The 18,519-nt window shown below is 37.5% G+C and overlaps 1 protein-coding gene across 1 annotated transcript in view; it reads right to left on the bottom strand.

Moving 5' to 3' along the window:
• The window catches only part of LOC109860839 (Kv channel-interacting protein 1), a 32,287-nt gene extending 23,975 nt beyond the window's left edge, over window positions 1-8,312 (bottom strand). The window contains exons 1-2 of the mRNA XM_020440208.1: window positions 8,280-8,312; window positions 7,716-7,988 (exon numbers count right to left, since the gene is read on the bottom strand). Of these exons, the coding sequence (XP_020295797.1) occupies window positions 7,716-7,988; window positions 8,280-8,312 (306 nt within the window). The remainder of the gene's footprint in view (window positions 1-7,715; window positions 7,989-8,279) is intronic.
• Between the last annotated feature and the right edge of the window lie 10,207 nt (window positions 8,313-18,519).

An 18,519-nucleotide genomic window follows, 5' to 3' on the forward strand; every position in this document is an offset into this window, starting at 1 on the left:
CCTTGAAGTGTAAACTTGTTTAATAAACCATATCTTTCATTTTCGATTTTTAATTCACGTAGTCCGGGAACTTTCCGGACAAACTGTGTATATCGGAGATGCCAGATTCTGTGCTTTGGTAGCATGCCGTAGTATTGGCGAGGATGCGCATACAGCGTACCGTACACGGTATACGTCTCCAATTCCCTGTATGGCCTGTGTCATGTGACCAGTGCCTCACTTTCGGCAGGTGACCAGTGCGTTGGTGAGCCGATTTTGTCCGATTTATCGGGCCATCACCCGACGGCTCATCCGGACCATGAAGGCGGGATAATGTTCCAAAAATCTGAAACACCCGATTTTTCTGTCGATTGGTATACTACTGTATTTTGGTACGCTGATTACGAATATGTTAGTGAAAATCACCGACAAAGTCATTTTCAAGATCAAAACTCAAAAAACTTAAAAATTATCGCTTTTTTAACATTATTTTGATAAATATTTATAGCACAAAAAAATGTTTCAAATAAAAGTTGTAGCTCTTAAAAAAATACATCATTTATGTTCTATGCATTTTTTGCATAGAACTACTAGTTTTTGAAGAAAATAAGATAATAGGTAAGAGAGTGACTTGTGTGTGCGTGAAAGTACGTATGGCGAGGAAGGCGCTCAGTCGGACGGTAAATATATACAAAAGGTCACCACCCTTTGATTTGAATGAGCTTGACATATGTTGTTAAGGACATCTCCCTGAGTAACAATCAATAGGTTTTAACCGTCACTCGGTGTTTATTAAAAAGTTAATAACAAACAAAGTTTTATAAATAAACTCTTATTTTTCGATTCCATGTACATTTTCTTTGTATTGTAAGTGTTTAGGCAGGGGGGCTATGCCCCTCTGCAGGGGGAAGGGTTTTGCTCCTCTCCCCTGCTTCCCCCGTCAAGAAAAAATAAAGAATTTAATTAACAAATACGACTTCCAATTACATTCGCTTCATGTCAAAATTGCCAAAAAAAGTTTCATTAATGAAGCATCGTTGTCCAAACCTGTATGTTTTAGGCATAATTTATTATTGTGGAATAGTGGATTCAGAAAAAATATTCCAATATAAACACAAGGTAATATACACGCAAAACACGAAGCGGGGAGCAGGGGATAGGGGCAAAACCCCCCTGCCTAAACACTTACAACACAAAGAAAATGTACACGGAATCGAAAAATAAGAGTTTATTTATTAATAAAAAAAAAGAATAAAACTCGCTCGTGTTGTAAAACAATATAAAATATATGTCAATTAATAAGGTCAATATCAAGCAGTGTTATTAGGTGCAAATTTACTTAATATTTAAAATACAAATATACAATGCAAAACGTTTCAACATACACAGATGTCTTCTTCAGTCGCAATATACACATTAAATACAAAATGTGGCTGTCATTGTCGTAAATAGGTAGATGGACATACCTTGTAAAGGTGTCACAAAGTAAAATAAAACTGAAATATAAATATAAAAATGTAAAATTATTGTCACGCACCAAAACTCACTATAAAATAAAAGTCAAGAGGAACTTACAATTTAACGGTAAATAGCCCCCTACACTCGTTTGCCACTTTTCTACACAAAATTATCTATGAGAGCATTCCAACATCCATAAGCAATGTTGTCAACAGTTTTTCTTTATATAAAAAACTTTCTGCAATTAGTCTTGACGATTCGTATATCTTAATGTCACTTGATGTTGAATCTTTGTTTACAAATGTTCCAATTGATTTAGCAATTACAGGCATAAAAAACAGATGGCAATATATATATATTAACAGGAACACAAAGATACCATTAGACGAATTTTTAATTGCTTAATTAAATTTAATTTAATTTAATTGTTTCGTTTATCCTTTCCTCCACCTTTTTTACATTTAAAAACGTAATTTATAAACAGACATTTGGTACTCCCATNGGATCTCCATTATCCCCTATAATAGCAGACATAGTCTTACAGGATATTGAAAATAAAGCCTTAAATTTAATTAACATCAAACTTCCTTTTTANTATAGATATGTTGACGACATTGTTTTGGCAGCACCTTTTAAATCAGTGGACAATATTATTCAAATATTTAACTCTTTTCATAACAGATTTCAGTTTACTGTTGAGATTGAGAATAACCGTTCTATCAACTTTTTAGATCTTTCAATTCAGGTCATCAATGGTTTTTTAAAAATTGATTGGTACCATAAAAAAACGTATTCTGGTAGGTATCTTTCTTTTTTATCACATCATCCTATTTGTCATAAGAGAGACTATCTTTAGCTTAGTAGATAGAGCTTTATTACTTTTACATCTAGATTATCACGAAAAAAATTTACGTTTTTGCATTGATGTATTGTTGAACAATTGTTACCCTCTTGACTTCATTTTCCAAAACATTAACATGAGAATTAAAAAACTTATTCGATCAAAATTAAGTTTTGACTTTTGTGAAGTTTTTCGGGCTGACCATAATAAGAATAAAAAAATTATTGTGTTTCCATATATCGGAGGTTTATCTGAGTGTGTAAAACAAGCTTTTCATAACAAGGATGTTCTGACTAGATATAAATGTTTTAATAAATTGAATTTGATCAAGAAACATAAAAATGATACCTCTCGTCTTTCCAATAACAATGTAGTATATAAGATTAGTTGTAATAATTGTTGTGTAAGATATATCGGACAGACCAAGAGACAGATAAAAACAAGATTAAAAGAACATATCAACAATATTTCGAAAGATACTTCTCAACTCTCAGTTATTTCACAACATCGCTTGAATTTTGACCATTCTTTTGATTGGGATAAAATACAGATTTTAGATCACAAACCGAATTTTTATAAGAGACTAATTTCTGAAACAATTTATATAAAACAACAACAACACGGGCTCAATCTAGTTACTGATTCTGAATCGTTAAATAGTGCCTATTTTAGTCTCTTAAATAAGATTTCTGCATCTGTATGTTAAACATAACGATATTTTCTATCCCCTCTACTACTTATTGATATAAATATGTTTGTCTCTTGACTTTGTTCAGCATTTGACTCTTTACCGTTAAATTGTAAGTTCCTCTTGACTTTTATTTTATAGTGAGTTTTGGTGCGTGACAATAATATTTTACATTTTTATATTTATATTTCAGTTTTATTTTACTTTGTGACACCTTTACAAGGTATGTCCATCTACCTATTTACGACAATGACAGCCACATTTTGTATTTAATTTGTATATTGCGACTGAAGAAGACATCTGTGTATGTCAAAACGTTTTGCATTGTATATTTGTATTTTAAATATTAAGTAAATTTGCACATTACACCTAATAACACTGCTCGATATTGACCTTATTAATTGATATATATTTTATATTGTTTTATTTATTAAATTTTTTTGTTATTAACTTTTTAATAAACAACGAGCGATGGTTAAAACTTTTTGATTGTTACTCAGGGAGGTATCCTTGACAATAAATGTCAAGCTCATTCAAATCAGAGGGTGGTGTCCTTTTGTAAATATTTACCGTCCGACTGAGCGCCTTCCTCGCCACACCTACACGGAAAAAAAGTTTTGCTATTATATGGTCAGCAAGAAAAATGGTTGACCTTACGAAATTGTTTGTTTCATCAACAAAATGTTTTGTTAGTGAAACAAAAAGTTTACTAAACTTAACAAATGTTTTTTTGCTGGCCATATAGTAACTAATTTCTTGCTATTCTAGCAAATCTTTTTTTCCCGTGTACTTTCACGCACACACAAGTCACTCTCTTACATATTATCTTATTTTTTTCGAGAACTAGTCGTTCTATGCAAAAAATGCATAGGACATAAATTATGTATTTTTTCAAGAGCTACAACGTTTATTTGAAACATTTTTTGTGCTATAAATATTTATTAAAATAATTTTTTAAAAGCGATAATTTTTTAGTTTTGACCTTGAAAATGACCTTGTCGGTGATTTTCACTATCATATTCGTAATCAGCGCACCAAAATGCAGTAGTATACCAATCAACAGAAAAATTGTATGTTTTCGGAACTGTACCCCAATGGTGTACAGAGGTGGCGGTGATAACCGTTGTTCATTTTGTGGTGTGTGCAATGTGACTACCTTGACCTGCGGGCAATGCTTCGCTCACACGTTCGCAGTGCAAAGTATAAATCGATGCCCCACGTGCTGGGCAGCCTTGCATGGCATTTATGCATGTTTATGCCGATTGTCCCCACTGTCGTGCGGGCGATATTTGCAGGTCCCCAGCTTGTTAAACCAGTTGGATTTTGCATCTACCGGAAAGTTTATTTTAATTTTCTATGAAATGTTTTATTCAATTTGCATGTACTTGTAATAAATTTTTGAGATGTTATACTGAAATTTTATGTGTTAGTCAATAAGGCAAAAAAATTCAGATATGGCATTCAATTCGTGCGTTACAATTATTTAAATTTTCTTTTTGTCAAAGTTTTTTAATTATGGAAAATTATTGCAAACTATTCTTACATATAACGTACATGACTACTCCGCACTGTGCTTACGTAAGTGAGTGATACGTGCGTAATACATTACATATACAATATGCACTATAAAAACTGCAATATAAATATGCTCAATGATCTCTTAAGTCACGTTGCACTGCAACATAGAAATATTCAAAAAATAAAAGTATCTATATTTAAAAAATGTCTATCTTTGTCGTACTATATAACGCAAGATAGTTCCTTATATAAAAGATGTTAAAATTAAATTTTAGAAACAACTTATTCCAAAACTGTATTAATGTGCGATTACATAGAGATGTTCTTACGATAAAACTTTGTACACATCTATAGATAACTACATGAATGTAGAAATGTTCAGTAACGGTCTAAAACCGATTTTAAAGAGTGAAACACTTATCATGTGTAACACGGTTTTGCGTTTTTCTCGATGTATCTTGAAAACTAAAGACATCAAAAAATGTTTTATACAAAAGTTTTATGGTAAGAATACCTCTATTTACCTACATTAATAGAATTGTTAAAAAAATTTTGTTGTATACATTTGTTAAACAATTTTTTTTTAATTAGTTCTTAAAAATTCAATTAATATAAATAGATAGAGAACGTTTATCTATAAAATTTTTGTATAAATTATTTTTTAATATCTCTAATTCTTTTCGAGATAAATTGAGAAAAGTGAAAAGCCGCTCTACATATGAGGGATGATTTCACACCCTCAAACCGTTTTTTGGCACGAACAAAAAATAGTTTTGTGTTACGGATGAACTACTTTACATGCACACAAAGTTTCAGAATTTTCTGAATTTCCGGGTTGTCTAATCTCCCGTGTTAATACCGACAATAGAAATTTATAAACTTATAAACTGATGTTTTAAAACCTTAAATTTTTTCATTGTAAATTGTATTTACTGCACTACATAAAAAATGCTATAATATAAAAAAATATATATAGTGCTTTTAAAAATAGATATGGGCAAATCCGCTATAGTTTTAACTTTTGACGGACTGTTTCATACTAATGAATCTGAGTTATTTTTTATATACACAAGACGTATTTTTTCTTCGTACACTATCTAATAAGAATTATAAGAATGCAGAACGTTTGTGTTGCTGGCGTTTAAGGTTGTATTCAGGGTAAGATCTCAGTCAAAAGTTTCAGAAACATAGCGTAAACCGAACCTATTTTAATATTTAGATAATAATTGTTTGCTGGAAAAGTATTATTTGTACTAAAATAAGTTACAAAAACTATTTATTATACTTTTAATAACTATAGAAAAGTTTTTACGTATTATTTGTGCTATTTTGATGTTCACTTTTGATACTTTTGAGTAGGATTATACTCTACTTGCAACATAAGATAAATGAAAAACTGGAAATGTATTAATCATAAAAGTTCGTTAAAACGTAACAATTGATGTATACAATTACAAATATAAGTGTTTTATGTATATTAAATATATTATTTTATTAATTTTAGCAAAATATAAATTTATATTTTATGTGATATTCTCGAAATGACTATTTCTTTGAGTGGAATTTGTTTTTAAGATATTTATTAATAACTGCAAAAAATTGCAAAATTACGGCATATCTACATCTACAGTTATTTTTTAATTTATATCAAAATATCATGAAATCCCATAAGAACTCGTGTTAAATTAAAATCGTACTAACTTTTTAACAAGACTCGCAAAAGAGCTGAAATTTTGCACAATGTTTTTTTTTTATATTATCTACTGACTGGCAAAATTTAAATAATCTGACATATCTTTTATCTTACTCTGAATACAACTTTAAAAGTACACCAAGTCGATAAAAATATAAAAAATTGTACAATTTATTGTGTCCCTTTCGAATTTGTAATTTACTCTTAATAACTTCGTACCTGCGCCGTGTTATATAACGCTTTCGTAATAAATAAACAAATTAGTTATTGCATTTATACATCTTTTTCTTGGAAGTCGATTACGTGCCATGTAACCGTACAAAAAATGGTGGCCGCTGAAAAACTTTTCTCTCTGTTTTTGCAAAACATTAATTTTTGTAAAGTTAATAATATTGCATATACGCCGTTAAGTTAATTGACTAACTGAGGTACTGAAGTTGTAGCAAACACAAAAACGAAAAATTTAAGACATTGTTGAAATTTGTGCCTCAAATGAAACACACATCAGAGTATCAAAGATTGCTTTCAAAAGCGTAAATTTATTGAAAAATTTACAAATCACCTTGGCACATATTCCAAGAAAAAGTTTTTTAGTCTATATTAACTGTAAACTCTTTCTTATACCATAACTTACCACAAAATCCATGTGGTCACAATTTTCAAACCCAGTTTTATTAGTTATGACGTTAAGAGTGCGTAATTTAAACATGATTGCAATGTAAAACTAGAAAGAAATATAAGTCGACCTCAATCAGATAAACTTTGCACCGTTTATTTAAAATCATTAACGCGTGTAGATTTTTGAACCTATTTCAGACATGTTAGTCAATATAAGATGTATGCATTTCACATTAAAAAAAAAAAAAATAAATTTTCATAAAAGGTAAAACAATTTTCAATAACTATAATGGATTTGCCCATATATAATGTTCTTTTGAACTTTTTTTCATTCATAATGATAACATATGATAATCTGTATTGTCATCATAAGGATTGCTTTTTCTTGTCAACACATTCCAATCATAGTTTTGAATATCTCATTATATTTTTTGTCGTACTTTTTGCGCTATGAAAGTTTTAGTATGTATAGAAGCTTACAAATAATTCTACTACATAAATATATAATAAGGTTTATAAAAGAACCATGTATAAATAAAACTTTATGCTCATTTTTGACAATCAAAAGAACGTAGCGCAAGATCTTAGCACAATTTATTTATTTCTGTAGCATTTTTGATTTGGTGCAGTAAATATGAAACTAGAGCGATCTTATGAAACACGCGCGTCGGTTTACAAGTCTTTATAGTCGGTATTTAATACTCTCTTAAACAATTTTATTATAACAGTAAAATATTAAAGCAATTTGCTATGTGTACATATAATGTGTACACACATTGTATGTATGTACACACACGCAACAAAAGCGTGTCAAAGAAAAAGCAATCGCAAAGTGATTTCTAAAACAGATAATGGTACACATTGTAACTTTCACTTATTTTAGTCGCTTGTAACTTGTTTTACAACTAGGTGAAACATACTCTCAAACAACTTTCGATAAACTCTTCGATTGTGATCACACCATCCTGGTTGAGATCGAGTTTTCTGAAAACCTTGTCCAGCTGTTCTTTTGCCTTTTTCTCTTCTTCGGCATGATGTCGCCTGCCCATGAGCTCGTGGACTGCCGTTACAACTTCACCCAATTCACCCTTGGTAATGCAGCCGTCACCATTTATGTCGTACAACTTGAAAGTCCATCTCAATTTCTCATAAATGCTACCCCGCAGCAAAGTCGATAGTGTTACAAGAAGATCCTGCAATTTTCAGGATCATTTATATAAAATTTGTGCTCGCAGTGTTATTCTAAATATAACAAAATGGTTTCTTATAGCATACAGTTTATTTTGTAGAAGATGAAAGAATTTTGTTTATGTCTTCAATAAGTTTCAATAAGTTTTTTTTTATGTAAACATGCAATATTCGTAAAATAATGACTGATCAACCGTATGCATTGGTAGAAAGCGCGTATTTTTACCCATATATGCACTGAACTGCATTTAAACAAAAACAAGTACAGCAAAATCTCCAGTGATTCATCTCTTTACGATTGAGCCGTTCCTCTCTTCTATTTTCTCCATTTTTTAGCACGAGTTATTCAACACTATTGTGCATACACGAATGTAGACAAGTGAGGTAAATTTAAGTTTTTAGTACCTCTCGGGTTTAACAATCTGCCCATACGTTAGTTTGCAATTGACTAAGTGTATATTTCAAATATTCATTTAGAATCTCAAGACAGTTTTTACAAGACCTACAGTTTTAAATAAAATCCAAACCCATCTAATGCTAGTTCTATGATAGAAATTACTGATGATTGTACAATACTTATTGGAAATCCGATACAATTTGCTTTTCATTCAATACATATGCGTAAATCTCTACAATCGAATAAAAAGAGACTGATCTGGAAAAAAATCCTAAAATGAATTCGAACTCAGGATTTTTGAATGTCTTGCAGTAAAAACAAGATCAATGGGCCGTTCACTTATTGACCAGTAATTGGCATTAACATGCTTTTAACAGAAAAGAAGAAGCTGGCCAGAGTGGTAGCACGAGTGGAAAGTTACTCATCAAAATTAATTCCTTTTATTTAAGAAAACAAGTTAAGACTTAAAAAGAACAAACAAGATTTTACTAATTATTCGTAAATAATACAATATAAATCATCTATTGTTTGCCATTATTTCTGAATATCTGACTTCAGATTTAATTTCAACGACCAAAGAAACCTAGATATTTTTCATAGAAATTAAAAGATTTCTTACATATGTGGTCCGCCATATTAATTCGGCCATTTTGAATTTTTGACAAGGTTGAAAAGTAACGCGGTACTTGTAACGTCGTTACTGTTACAGTTACTTTTTTTGATAACTGTAACGGTAACGGCATTACAAATGTTTTTTATAACTAAAAAAGTACCTTTGTCACATTTTTCGGTAACGAATAAAGAATTTAACAGTTACTTTTATCGTTAAATTTTTCGAAATTTGTACTTGATGTAATTTTATTTTATTGTGTAAGAGTTATGAGATTTGTATAAATATAAAGAGAAAAAGAGAAAGTGTGCGAGAATATAGGCTGCGTCCCGAAATTCATTGCTAGTTGTCTGCACTAGAAATCTATAGTTTGCATCACATATATTATAAGGTATTACGTAGCAATCGCAACAAAATGGAATCATTTTATCTTTAACAATCACTATTAAATTGAGGGTCTCCTCAGGCTCATGAAGTTTATTAAACTTAATAAATGAATAAATAATTAGTTTTAAGGAGCCGTTCGTAGGATGCTGTGCGAAAATATGTCTTATATGTGTTGTGACGTTTTTCTGAGTTCTTACAAGTTTCTCGCGTTGCCTCACCCGAAACGGAAATACGAAATCGGGACACGGACGGAAGTCCGCGAGATCGGGAACGTCTGTATTGGTAGGAGAGAAAAGAGTTGTAAAACGAGCACACCACCGCGCCGAGCCGACGAATCCTTTGTGAAAATTCTGGGCGCCAGACGCGTGACCGCGTCAAAATCTGCGTCGCTCGACACAACGGGCCGACTAGCTCTATTTTAACGGAGAGGGGTTAGGTTTGTACGATAGATAACCAAGGCTGTCCCGAACGAATCTCGGATTATACTCGCAATTAGCCACACTGCAGATAGGAGTAACAATTAACAATTTAGTATAATACCGCGGAGTAAGAGACACGTTTACAAAACAAAAAAAAATACAAAAATAGAGTTAGCAATTTTCACATAGCCATGCGGCGTTCACACGCAAGTAAATAACAAATAAAGAACAAAAGAAAAAAAATAATAAAAAGAAATTAATACAACAGTTAACGGTATTTGCTTCGCAGAAACGCAATTAATCGCGGGACCGAATCGATATAGAATTCGTAAGACCGGAAACTCTAGCGTCGTCCCTCTAGCTTAACTTCAACTAGATACTCTCGGGTGGCAGAATAGACCAAGCGTGTTGATGCAAGCATTCAGAAGGATAAAATCAGCCAGAAAGGTTACTCTAACAAAATCGTGCGCTTACAATTAGACGTGCAAAGGCGGGTCGCAAGGCGTAATATCTACGCCGTCGGACTTACTTGATTTTGCAGGAGTTGGTCGGGCTTACGCCGCGTGCATGCACGGCACGAAGCTCTCGCCAAATTCCTGTCACTGATCTCAATGTAATTCAGCAGCCAGTTATAATGCAGCAAGCACGTGCCAATTAGCACACCGGAGTGAAGCGCTCGCGAAATCGGAAGAGCTAGTTCAATTTAGCACCGAAAATAACTGCAAAATTTGCCTGTTTAAAACGGCGGGTCCGCTGGGAAATTCGCCTCACGGAACGAGAGCTATGCACTCTCCGATCCGATAAATCTCCAGATTCAACGATATTCCCCTTCAGTTCGGTACGACAGCGGTATTCTTCTGCTTTTCGGTACGATAATCGGCTTGCCTTTCCAAGGCGGCCGGGATCGAGGCGGTACAATAAATCAGGCGAATTCCAAGGGCCGAGCATACGCTAGCAAATGCGACAGCGTATTCAAGGTACGCTCGCGACTAGCTGAACGATGCCCGTCGCAAGAGGTTCGCTCGAAGATACTTACACGCACACAAGACGGGCGCGAATATTCTTTCTTGTTGCTCTTCCGAATCACACCCTCTTTACTCGAGGCAGATTACTCGGAAAATCCACACCAACATGCTTCATACAATGTGATAGCGGTATGGTAAAGTAGCGTGCAATGTCGCAATTAGCGACTTACTTAAATAAACGAACGATAGATCCGCTAGATTGCCAGGTAACGGTACGATATTTGGTACAATAATCGGTACGGTATTCGGTACGATATTCGGTACGATACCTGATACAAGAATATGGCAGTCGCGAAACGATACGATAGACAAACACTTTTACACGCAAGACACAACAAAATGACCAGGATGCTGCTTGGCGCGTTACCGGAACTCCAGGGCTTGTAATACTCAATAAAGTAATTACGCGAGACGCACTTAAACCTACAAACTAATACTACAAAGCCCCGTGAAGTCCGATTCTAGCCGCTGCCGCAAAATTTGAAATTATGACAAAGATTATGTCCTTGCCGGTATCAACACGCGAGATTCAGCGACTAGTCTCGATACGAGACTCGAGTAACGCGGATTCGTGGCTCACAATCAAACGAGGGCACTTCACCGTACGTCGTCGTCGCTCTCCATCCAGAAAATTCGCTAAGTTCGTCGTTGAACATTGGATCGTCGGTGCCGTCAGTGCGTCCGTCGTCCACAGTAGTTGCGACTAAGAGAACGAGGATCGCGATCAATTCAAGGTCGATGCGTCTGAACGCGCTAGGGTCGCGTAAGGTAGGTCGCTGCGGCCAATCAGATCGCGAGAGGCACTACACGCAACGCGATGCTCGCGCTCGGCGGCAGGACCCGCGGCCGCGAAATTCAAATAGATTACCGGGCCCTCACTAGCAAAAATGTAAGCAGCAGATATTTCCAAGCGTTGGATTTCGCATATATAACAAAGATGCAGCATGCGGTAGCGCAGCAGGATAGCAATTGCAGGTTAGCAGCGAAGGTTTGCAGCAGGCCTCTCCGGCGACGAAAGGAAGGTCAAAGCTGTCTCCATCGTTGTTCGTATTTCTTCCTCGGCTACACAGCGTCGAGGTTCGCTGTATTTGTCGCAGTCCTTTCCTGCGCCGCTTGTTCTTTGAGACTCACCTCTCTGGCCGTCGTGCGAGTGCCTAGCTGCGACTCCACGCACGCCTTTCTCTTCCGCTTTTTCTCGCTTTTATCCAACAATCGACGGCTCCGGATAACTCTTCCAGTAGTGTGTTCTCGGTGTGGTGAAGCGCCAAGAGCATACAAAAAAAAAAAAAAAAAAAAAATAAGCGACTAAATCTAGCGCACGCAAGCAAACCCTGGAGGATCTTGGCGCTTTTTAGACGGCTCGCACTCCCAGACTTCCGCAATCATTCGAGCTTTTGTGGCGAGGGAGAAGCGACGCGATTACCACGTCACAGTGTGTACACATATATAAGTAAATTATACACATTGTGACGTGGTGTTCGCGCCGCTTCCCCCCTTGCCACAAAACGTATCTTTCGAGGGAGTCCCGAAGTGTGGGCCGGTCTTAAGCGCCGGGATCCTCCAGGGCTTACACACCGTATTACGTTTTAGCTGCTTATTTCTTTTGGTTTTGTATTTTTTCTAATATGTAAAATTGGCGCTTCACCCCCCGAGGGCTCACCCCGCCGAAGGACATTGAGGGAAACGAGTAGACGGGAAATCTAGCAAGGAACAAGGCGCGAGCCAGAATCCAGGGGATCGAAGGAGCGCCAGTGGCAGCGCGCAGAGGCTACGGTCCTGACTTAGTCGGCAGGCTCAACCCTTTACGCTAGGGAGCGCAAGCGGCACGCGAACGACAGCGTCGCCAAGCGGCAGTAACCCCCTGCAACGATTAGCGGGCCAATCTGCCTTTTGAAGCCAGCTACCAGCTCGGAGGAGCTTCGGAGCCGAAAGAAGACCTTCTGGAGGTCCACCCCAGCCAGCCGAACACGATGCGATCGGACAGACAAAGGAGGAACTCTGCAAAGGGGAAACACGTTCATAATTTGCGGGTCGGGCTCTTGTAGCTCGCGCGACCGCGAGTGCCGCGCTTGATACCACGCCGCACTCTGATTGGCTGGCGAGGCCGACCCCACGCGATCCTAGCGCGCCCCGGCGCATCGACCCCCCCGAATCGATCGCGATCCTCGCTCTCTTGGTCGCTAACCCTTGTACAAGTCGGACGCACGGAAGGACTCACGGAAAGTACCGTCTGGAGAATAACTGCCAGGAAAGACGTTATGTCCCAGGACGACGATATCCGGTGAGGTGCCTCGTTTCTTGCAGCCAAGAATCTGCGTGCCGAGTTCTGTGTCGAGGCTAGTCGCCAAATTTTCGCGTTGTGTGTCGGGCAAGGACGAAACCTTTACCATATTGGTTCTTTTTTGGACGGCGGCTAGAATCGGATTCACGGGGCTTTGTGGTACTACTTTGTAGGCTTAAGTGCGTTTAGATTTCGCGAGTATTTTGTTAAATACTGTGATCAGCCCTGGAGTCGCTCGGGAGGCGCCAAGTAGCAAATCCTAGTTTGTAAGACTTTTTGTTGTTGCTTCTGTAAGACTATTTTCTTTTGCGTTTGTTATTGTCGCCTTGCATGTATCGTTTTGCGCTGCTTCATCGCGTGCTGTCGTATCGATTTTGCGGTGCCGAGATCCGTACGGCTGTCGTATCGACTTTGCATTTGTGAGACCCTTAGAGCTGTCGTAATAATCGCCGATTTTGCCTGGAATCGCGTTGCCCGGCGGAACGTTAACGGAGAAGCGCCGTGCGTCTCATCGACCCCGCTTGCTCCCTGCTTAAGTTGCTTCCTGCTAACATAACCCGACGAAGGCTTTATCGCCGTGGGTGGGCCGGACATTTGCGTTATTTCACCGCCAGCATTGTAAAGAGCCACCCCTAGCGATCTGGGCGAAGGAACGCGATTCTGCACGCTTTGCTACCGCTGTCGATTCGTTAACCGTTCGATCTTGTTTAACATCTTGCCTCGGCCGCGCGACGTGGCGGCGTATTTTGCTATTTTTGCGTGTTTCCGTTCTGTTCATATTAATTGCTGTGTAATATCTTCTACTAGTGCTTTTCCGTCCTTGTGTTTAAGCTCTCATTAATTTTTATATTTCTTTTTCTTTATTTACCATTCTATTATATCATTTTTCTTTTTTTTTATTTACACTTCGTTGATCTCATATTTCTTTTTCTTTATTTACCATTCTGTGATTTCATATTAATAAATTTTGTTAATCGACATACTCTAGCGCCTGCTTATGCCTCTCCACCTCTTTTGCGCACTTTCTTTCCATCCTTGGAGGGACAACCTGTTACCTAAAAACAATAGACTCAACCCTTCTCCGTTCCAATCGAGCTAGTCGGCCCGTTGTGTCGAACGACGCAAAAATTGACGCGATCACGCGTCTGGCGCCCAAAATTACACCAAAAGATCCGTCGGCTTGGCTCAGTGGTATGCTCGTGTGACCACCCTTTTCTTTCCTGCCGATACAGACGTTCCCGATCTCGCGGACTTCCGTCCGTGTCCCGATTTCGCACTTCCGTTTCGGACGGGAAGACTCAAGAAATCAGTAAAAACACCGAAAAACATCACAACATATATAAGTAAATTACTCATTTTATCCTTGTTTTTTATTAACAGTTAAACAAAGATACATAACGCCCACGAGCGTTGCAATCGTCAAATAGAGTGCAACCTGACATATTATCAATCGATTTCGGAACACAGTTAGAGAGAAAAGCGACAACAGTGAATAGGTTTAAATTTTTATAAAAATAACAAGAACAACAAATTTCTATTAATAATATTGTTATTGACATATGTATATATAAAGTAAGTAAATGCCCAGTATAGGACAGGATGCTTTGATCATCTTGACTTTGACATATGTTGTCAAAGATACTCTCCTGAATAACAATCAAAAAATTTTAGCTGTTTGATATTTGATGCTTTTGCGGTGTGTAGTATTAACATACAAAAATGTTTTTTCGGGTTTGAACCGCGTTAGTGTCATTTTTATACCGACGTTTCGTGAACATTACAGCTCACTTCATCAGGGTTTGAAGAGCAGCCTGATGAAGTGAGCTGTAATGTTCACGAAACGTCGGTATAAAAATGACACTAACGCGGTTCAAACCCGAAAAAACATCTTTGTATGTTAATTTTAGCTGTTGTTCATTGTTCAGTAAAATCTTATTAGCAAAACCTTGTAGACAAAATGTACTTATTTACAATACAGGGTGCGTCAGGTATTTGAGGACACTCACATATGTGCTTGGCACTTCATAGCAATTGATTTTATTTTCTTTTTTCACCTCAAATTATAAAAAGAGGACAATAAGCTAACTCAGGAAATGAAAAGACACGCTGTTATCGTCGCTATACACGCGAATCACAACGATCTTAAAATCTCCCGATGTTTGAAAGTCGCCCGATCCTTTGTTAACAAAATTCGTCGGGAGTTAGAAGTATTTGATGGCAATGTGGAAAGTGTTGCCAAGCGCAAAAAACACGAAACACGTTCTGACAAAGTTAAAACATCACAGTTTGTGCAGAAAGTCCAAGGCATTATTGATGAAGACCTTTCAAAGTCCACAAGGGCAATATCAAAAGATCTCCAAGTTTCTGAGTGCACAATTCGTTGCATTATCTACGAAGACATCCGGTAGAAGTCTTACGTGATGCGTAGAAATCAGTTCATGTCTGCACAAACTCGAGAACAGCGATTCATCTGGGCGCAACGACTCCTAAACAAGTTAAAACATCCTGAAATCTCGGATATGCTCTGGTTTTTTTTTGACAAAAAAATTTTGATCAGGATAAAAAAATAAACCAACAAAATGATAGGTAGCTCTGTGCAGATCCTTCAGATGTTCTTCGTGTTATGCACACAAAGTTTCCGGCAACTGTCATGGTTTTGGAAGTGGTAAGCAATGAGGGACACGTCATGCCACTCCATTTCTTTCCTCAAGGACTTCGGATGAATGCCGCCGCCTACATTGAGGCTTTGGAAACAGTTGTGAAGCCTTGGATAGACAGCGTGAGTGGTTGGAGGTCATACGTATTCCAACAGGACTCTGCTCCTTCACACAAAGCAATGAGAACGCAAGATTGGATGTCCGAGAATCTGCATGATCACATAACCCCAAACATGTGGCCTTTTAGCTCACTGGATCTTAATACTTTAGATTATTATGTATAGGGCGTTGTTGAACGGGAGACCAATAAACATCCCCATAACACGCTTGATTCCCTCAGAGAAGTTATTACCAGAGTAATGACGCATATGGACGAGAATTACTTGATTCGAGCATGCCAACGTTTTCGGCAGAGAATTGAAGCTGTTATTGCCGCTGAAGGGGATTTTATCGAATAACTGTATAGCCCACGGGTCACTTATTTTGCTGTAACAGTTTCATTAAAATAAAACAAGTTTTCTAAAAAATATACAAATTTTAGTTTTTAAGTCAATATGTCCTCAAATATCTGACGCACTCTGTAATAACATGTAGAATACCGAAATAGAATATATCATAACTTTTTCAGGAAGTCTAACCATCTTTTAATATTACTTTCTGCGATAGACTTTTAAATGTGAGACCTATTTTTTTATTCTGTAACTTTGAATTCTTCAACTGCGTTCACGTTTTTGCGATTTGGCGTGATTACTTTTACTTTTTGGACATTGAAAATGGCTCAAGTAAGGGCCGAAACGTTTGTAGTATGTATTATTAAAAATTAATAACGTTTATGTTATTTCTCGATTTATTAATAAACTTTAAGAACCATTATTGAGCTTGATATAGATCTTTTTAGTATTATTTATTTATTTGAAAATACACATTTATTACCATTTCTGAAAATATTCTGAGTTTGCTGGTACAGTTATACATGTGTTACGTCCTAAGCCTACGGTAACGGTCGGGCCCTTGAGGAGTGACGCAACTGACACATGACACTTTGTGTGTCAACTCCCGGCACAGTGACCCAGAGAGATACGAGCGTCAAGTGCGCGGTCGAGCGAGATTTTGGCGTCGTGAACAAACCAACGAGTGTTTCTCGCTATAGCTTATTCAACGACTTCTCGCTCGTCGGTTCCTTTTTCGAGTCTTAGATGCGAATCTAAATTACTCGGGACGGAACCAGGCGATCGACTGAGAGATGACAGGAATGGGAGTAATTAAGCGAGGTCTATGATTAAATTAATTCAAGCCACCTTTATTAATATAAATGTTTTATAACTTGTTTATTTGTTTATCATACCTTTACTTACAATTTACTTGTTTGTTACTTGTAATACTGTGCGGTTGTTACATTATAATTTATGTGTAACCACGTGTGTGTGTGTGTGTGTGTGTGTGTATGTGTGTGACTCAGTCTATGGTAATCTCTATATATTCTCTCACTACGGAAGATGAAGGTGGATAAAATCTGTAGAAATAGGAAACAGGGACCTCGCGGATTTCAGGAATTCCTGGGAATTTACCTAATATTTTATAATCACGAGGAAGGGTAGATATTGCATGACGGAAGGAGTTCGGGAATTTTCTACACAGGTCGAGAATTCTATCGGTTGGAGAAGGAGGGGGATCGGCAACCGGGAAAGAATCTGCTAATGTGACATAATGCGCAAGGTCAGGAGGCAGAGAGTCGTCATCATCATCGGAAAGGACTTCGTGGTCAGAAGAAGCTGGTGTAGAAGGGGAAGGAGAATTCTGTCGAGGAGGGGTGGAGGATTCGTGTATGTTAGAGGTCTCATCAGGAGGGACGGGGGAATATGATGGAGACTCTAAGAGAGAGGGAGAAGGAGAGCGAGGGGAAGACTGAGTCCGGGGTGTGGAGGTGTGTGTGTCATTATTAATTGTTACTGTGTCAGGACTGCTACTTCTAGTTGTATTATTTATATTGCTGACAGAAGGGGAAAGGTCGGTTCGCTCAGGCTGGTTAGCAGCGGTTCTGCGGCGTAGCGCCCGGTTACGACGGTTCCGTCGTGCTAATACCGCGCTCCGCGACTTGTGGGTTTTCCGAGGTTCCACTTAAAAGATGTCATTCGTTTAGTATGCTCTCTTGACGGGTCAAGACCAGCGATTAATATCCGGAAACTAAAGTAAACTAAATCTTTTGGTTTAATGTCACCAAAAGGAAATCGGCAGTTGTTCGAGACGACACAAGGTCGTGAACAGCTAATCCGATTGAAAGGTAATCGGCAGTTGTTCGGGACGACACAAAGTCGTGAACAGCTAATCCGATTGAAAGGAAATTGGCAGTTGTTCGGGACGACACAAGGTCGTAAACAGCTAATCCGATTGAAAGGAAATCGGCAGTTGTTCGGGACGACACAAGGTCGTGAACAGCTAATCCGATTGAAAGGAAATCGGCAGTTGTTCNACGACACAAGGTCGTGAACAGCTAATCCGATTGAAAGGTAATCGGCAGTTGTTCGGGACGACACAAAGTCGTGAACAGCTAATCTGATTGAAAGGAAATCGGCAGTTGTTCGGGACGACACAAGGTCGTGAACAGCTAATCCGATTAAAAGGTAATCGGCAGTTGTTCGGGACGACACAAGGTCGTGAACAGCTAATCCGATTGAAAAGAAACCGAAACTACAAACACGAATTTCCTCCGGATATGAATCGCTTTTGTCAAGTAACAAAACTTACGACAAGCTCAAGGGA

Source organism: Pseudomyrmex gracilis, unplaced genomic scaffold, assembly GCF_002006095.1.
Source record: "Pseudomyrmex gracilis isolate BER0280 unplaced genomic scaffold, ASM200609v1 scaffold_478, whole genome shotgun sequence".
Taxonomy (NCBI): Eukaryota; Metazoa; Arthropoda; class Insecta; order Hymenoptera; family Formicidae; genus Pseudomyrmex; species Pseudomyrmex gracilis.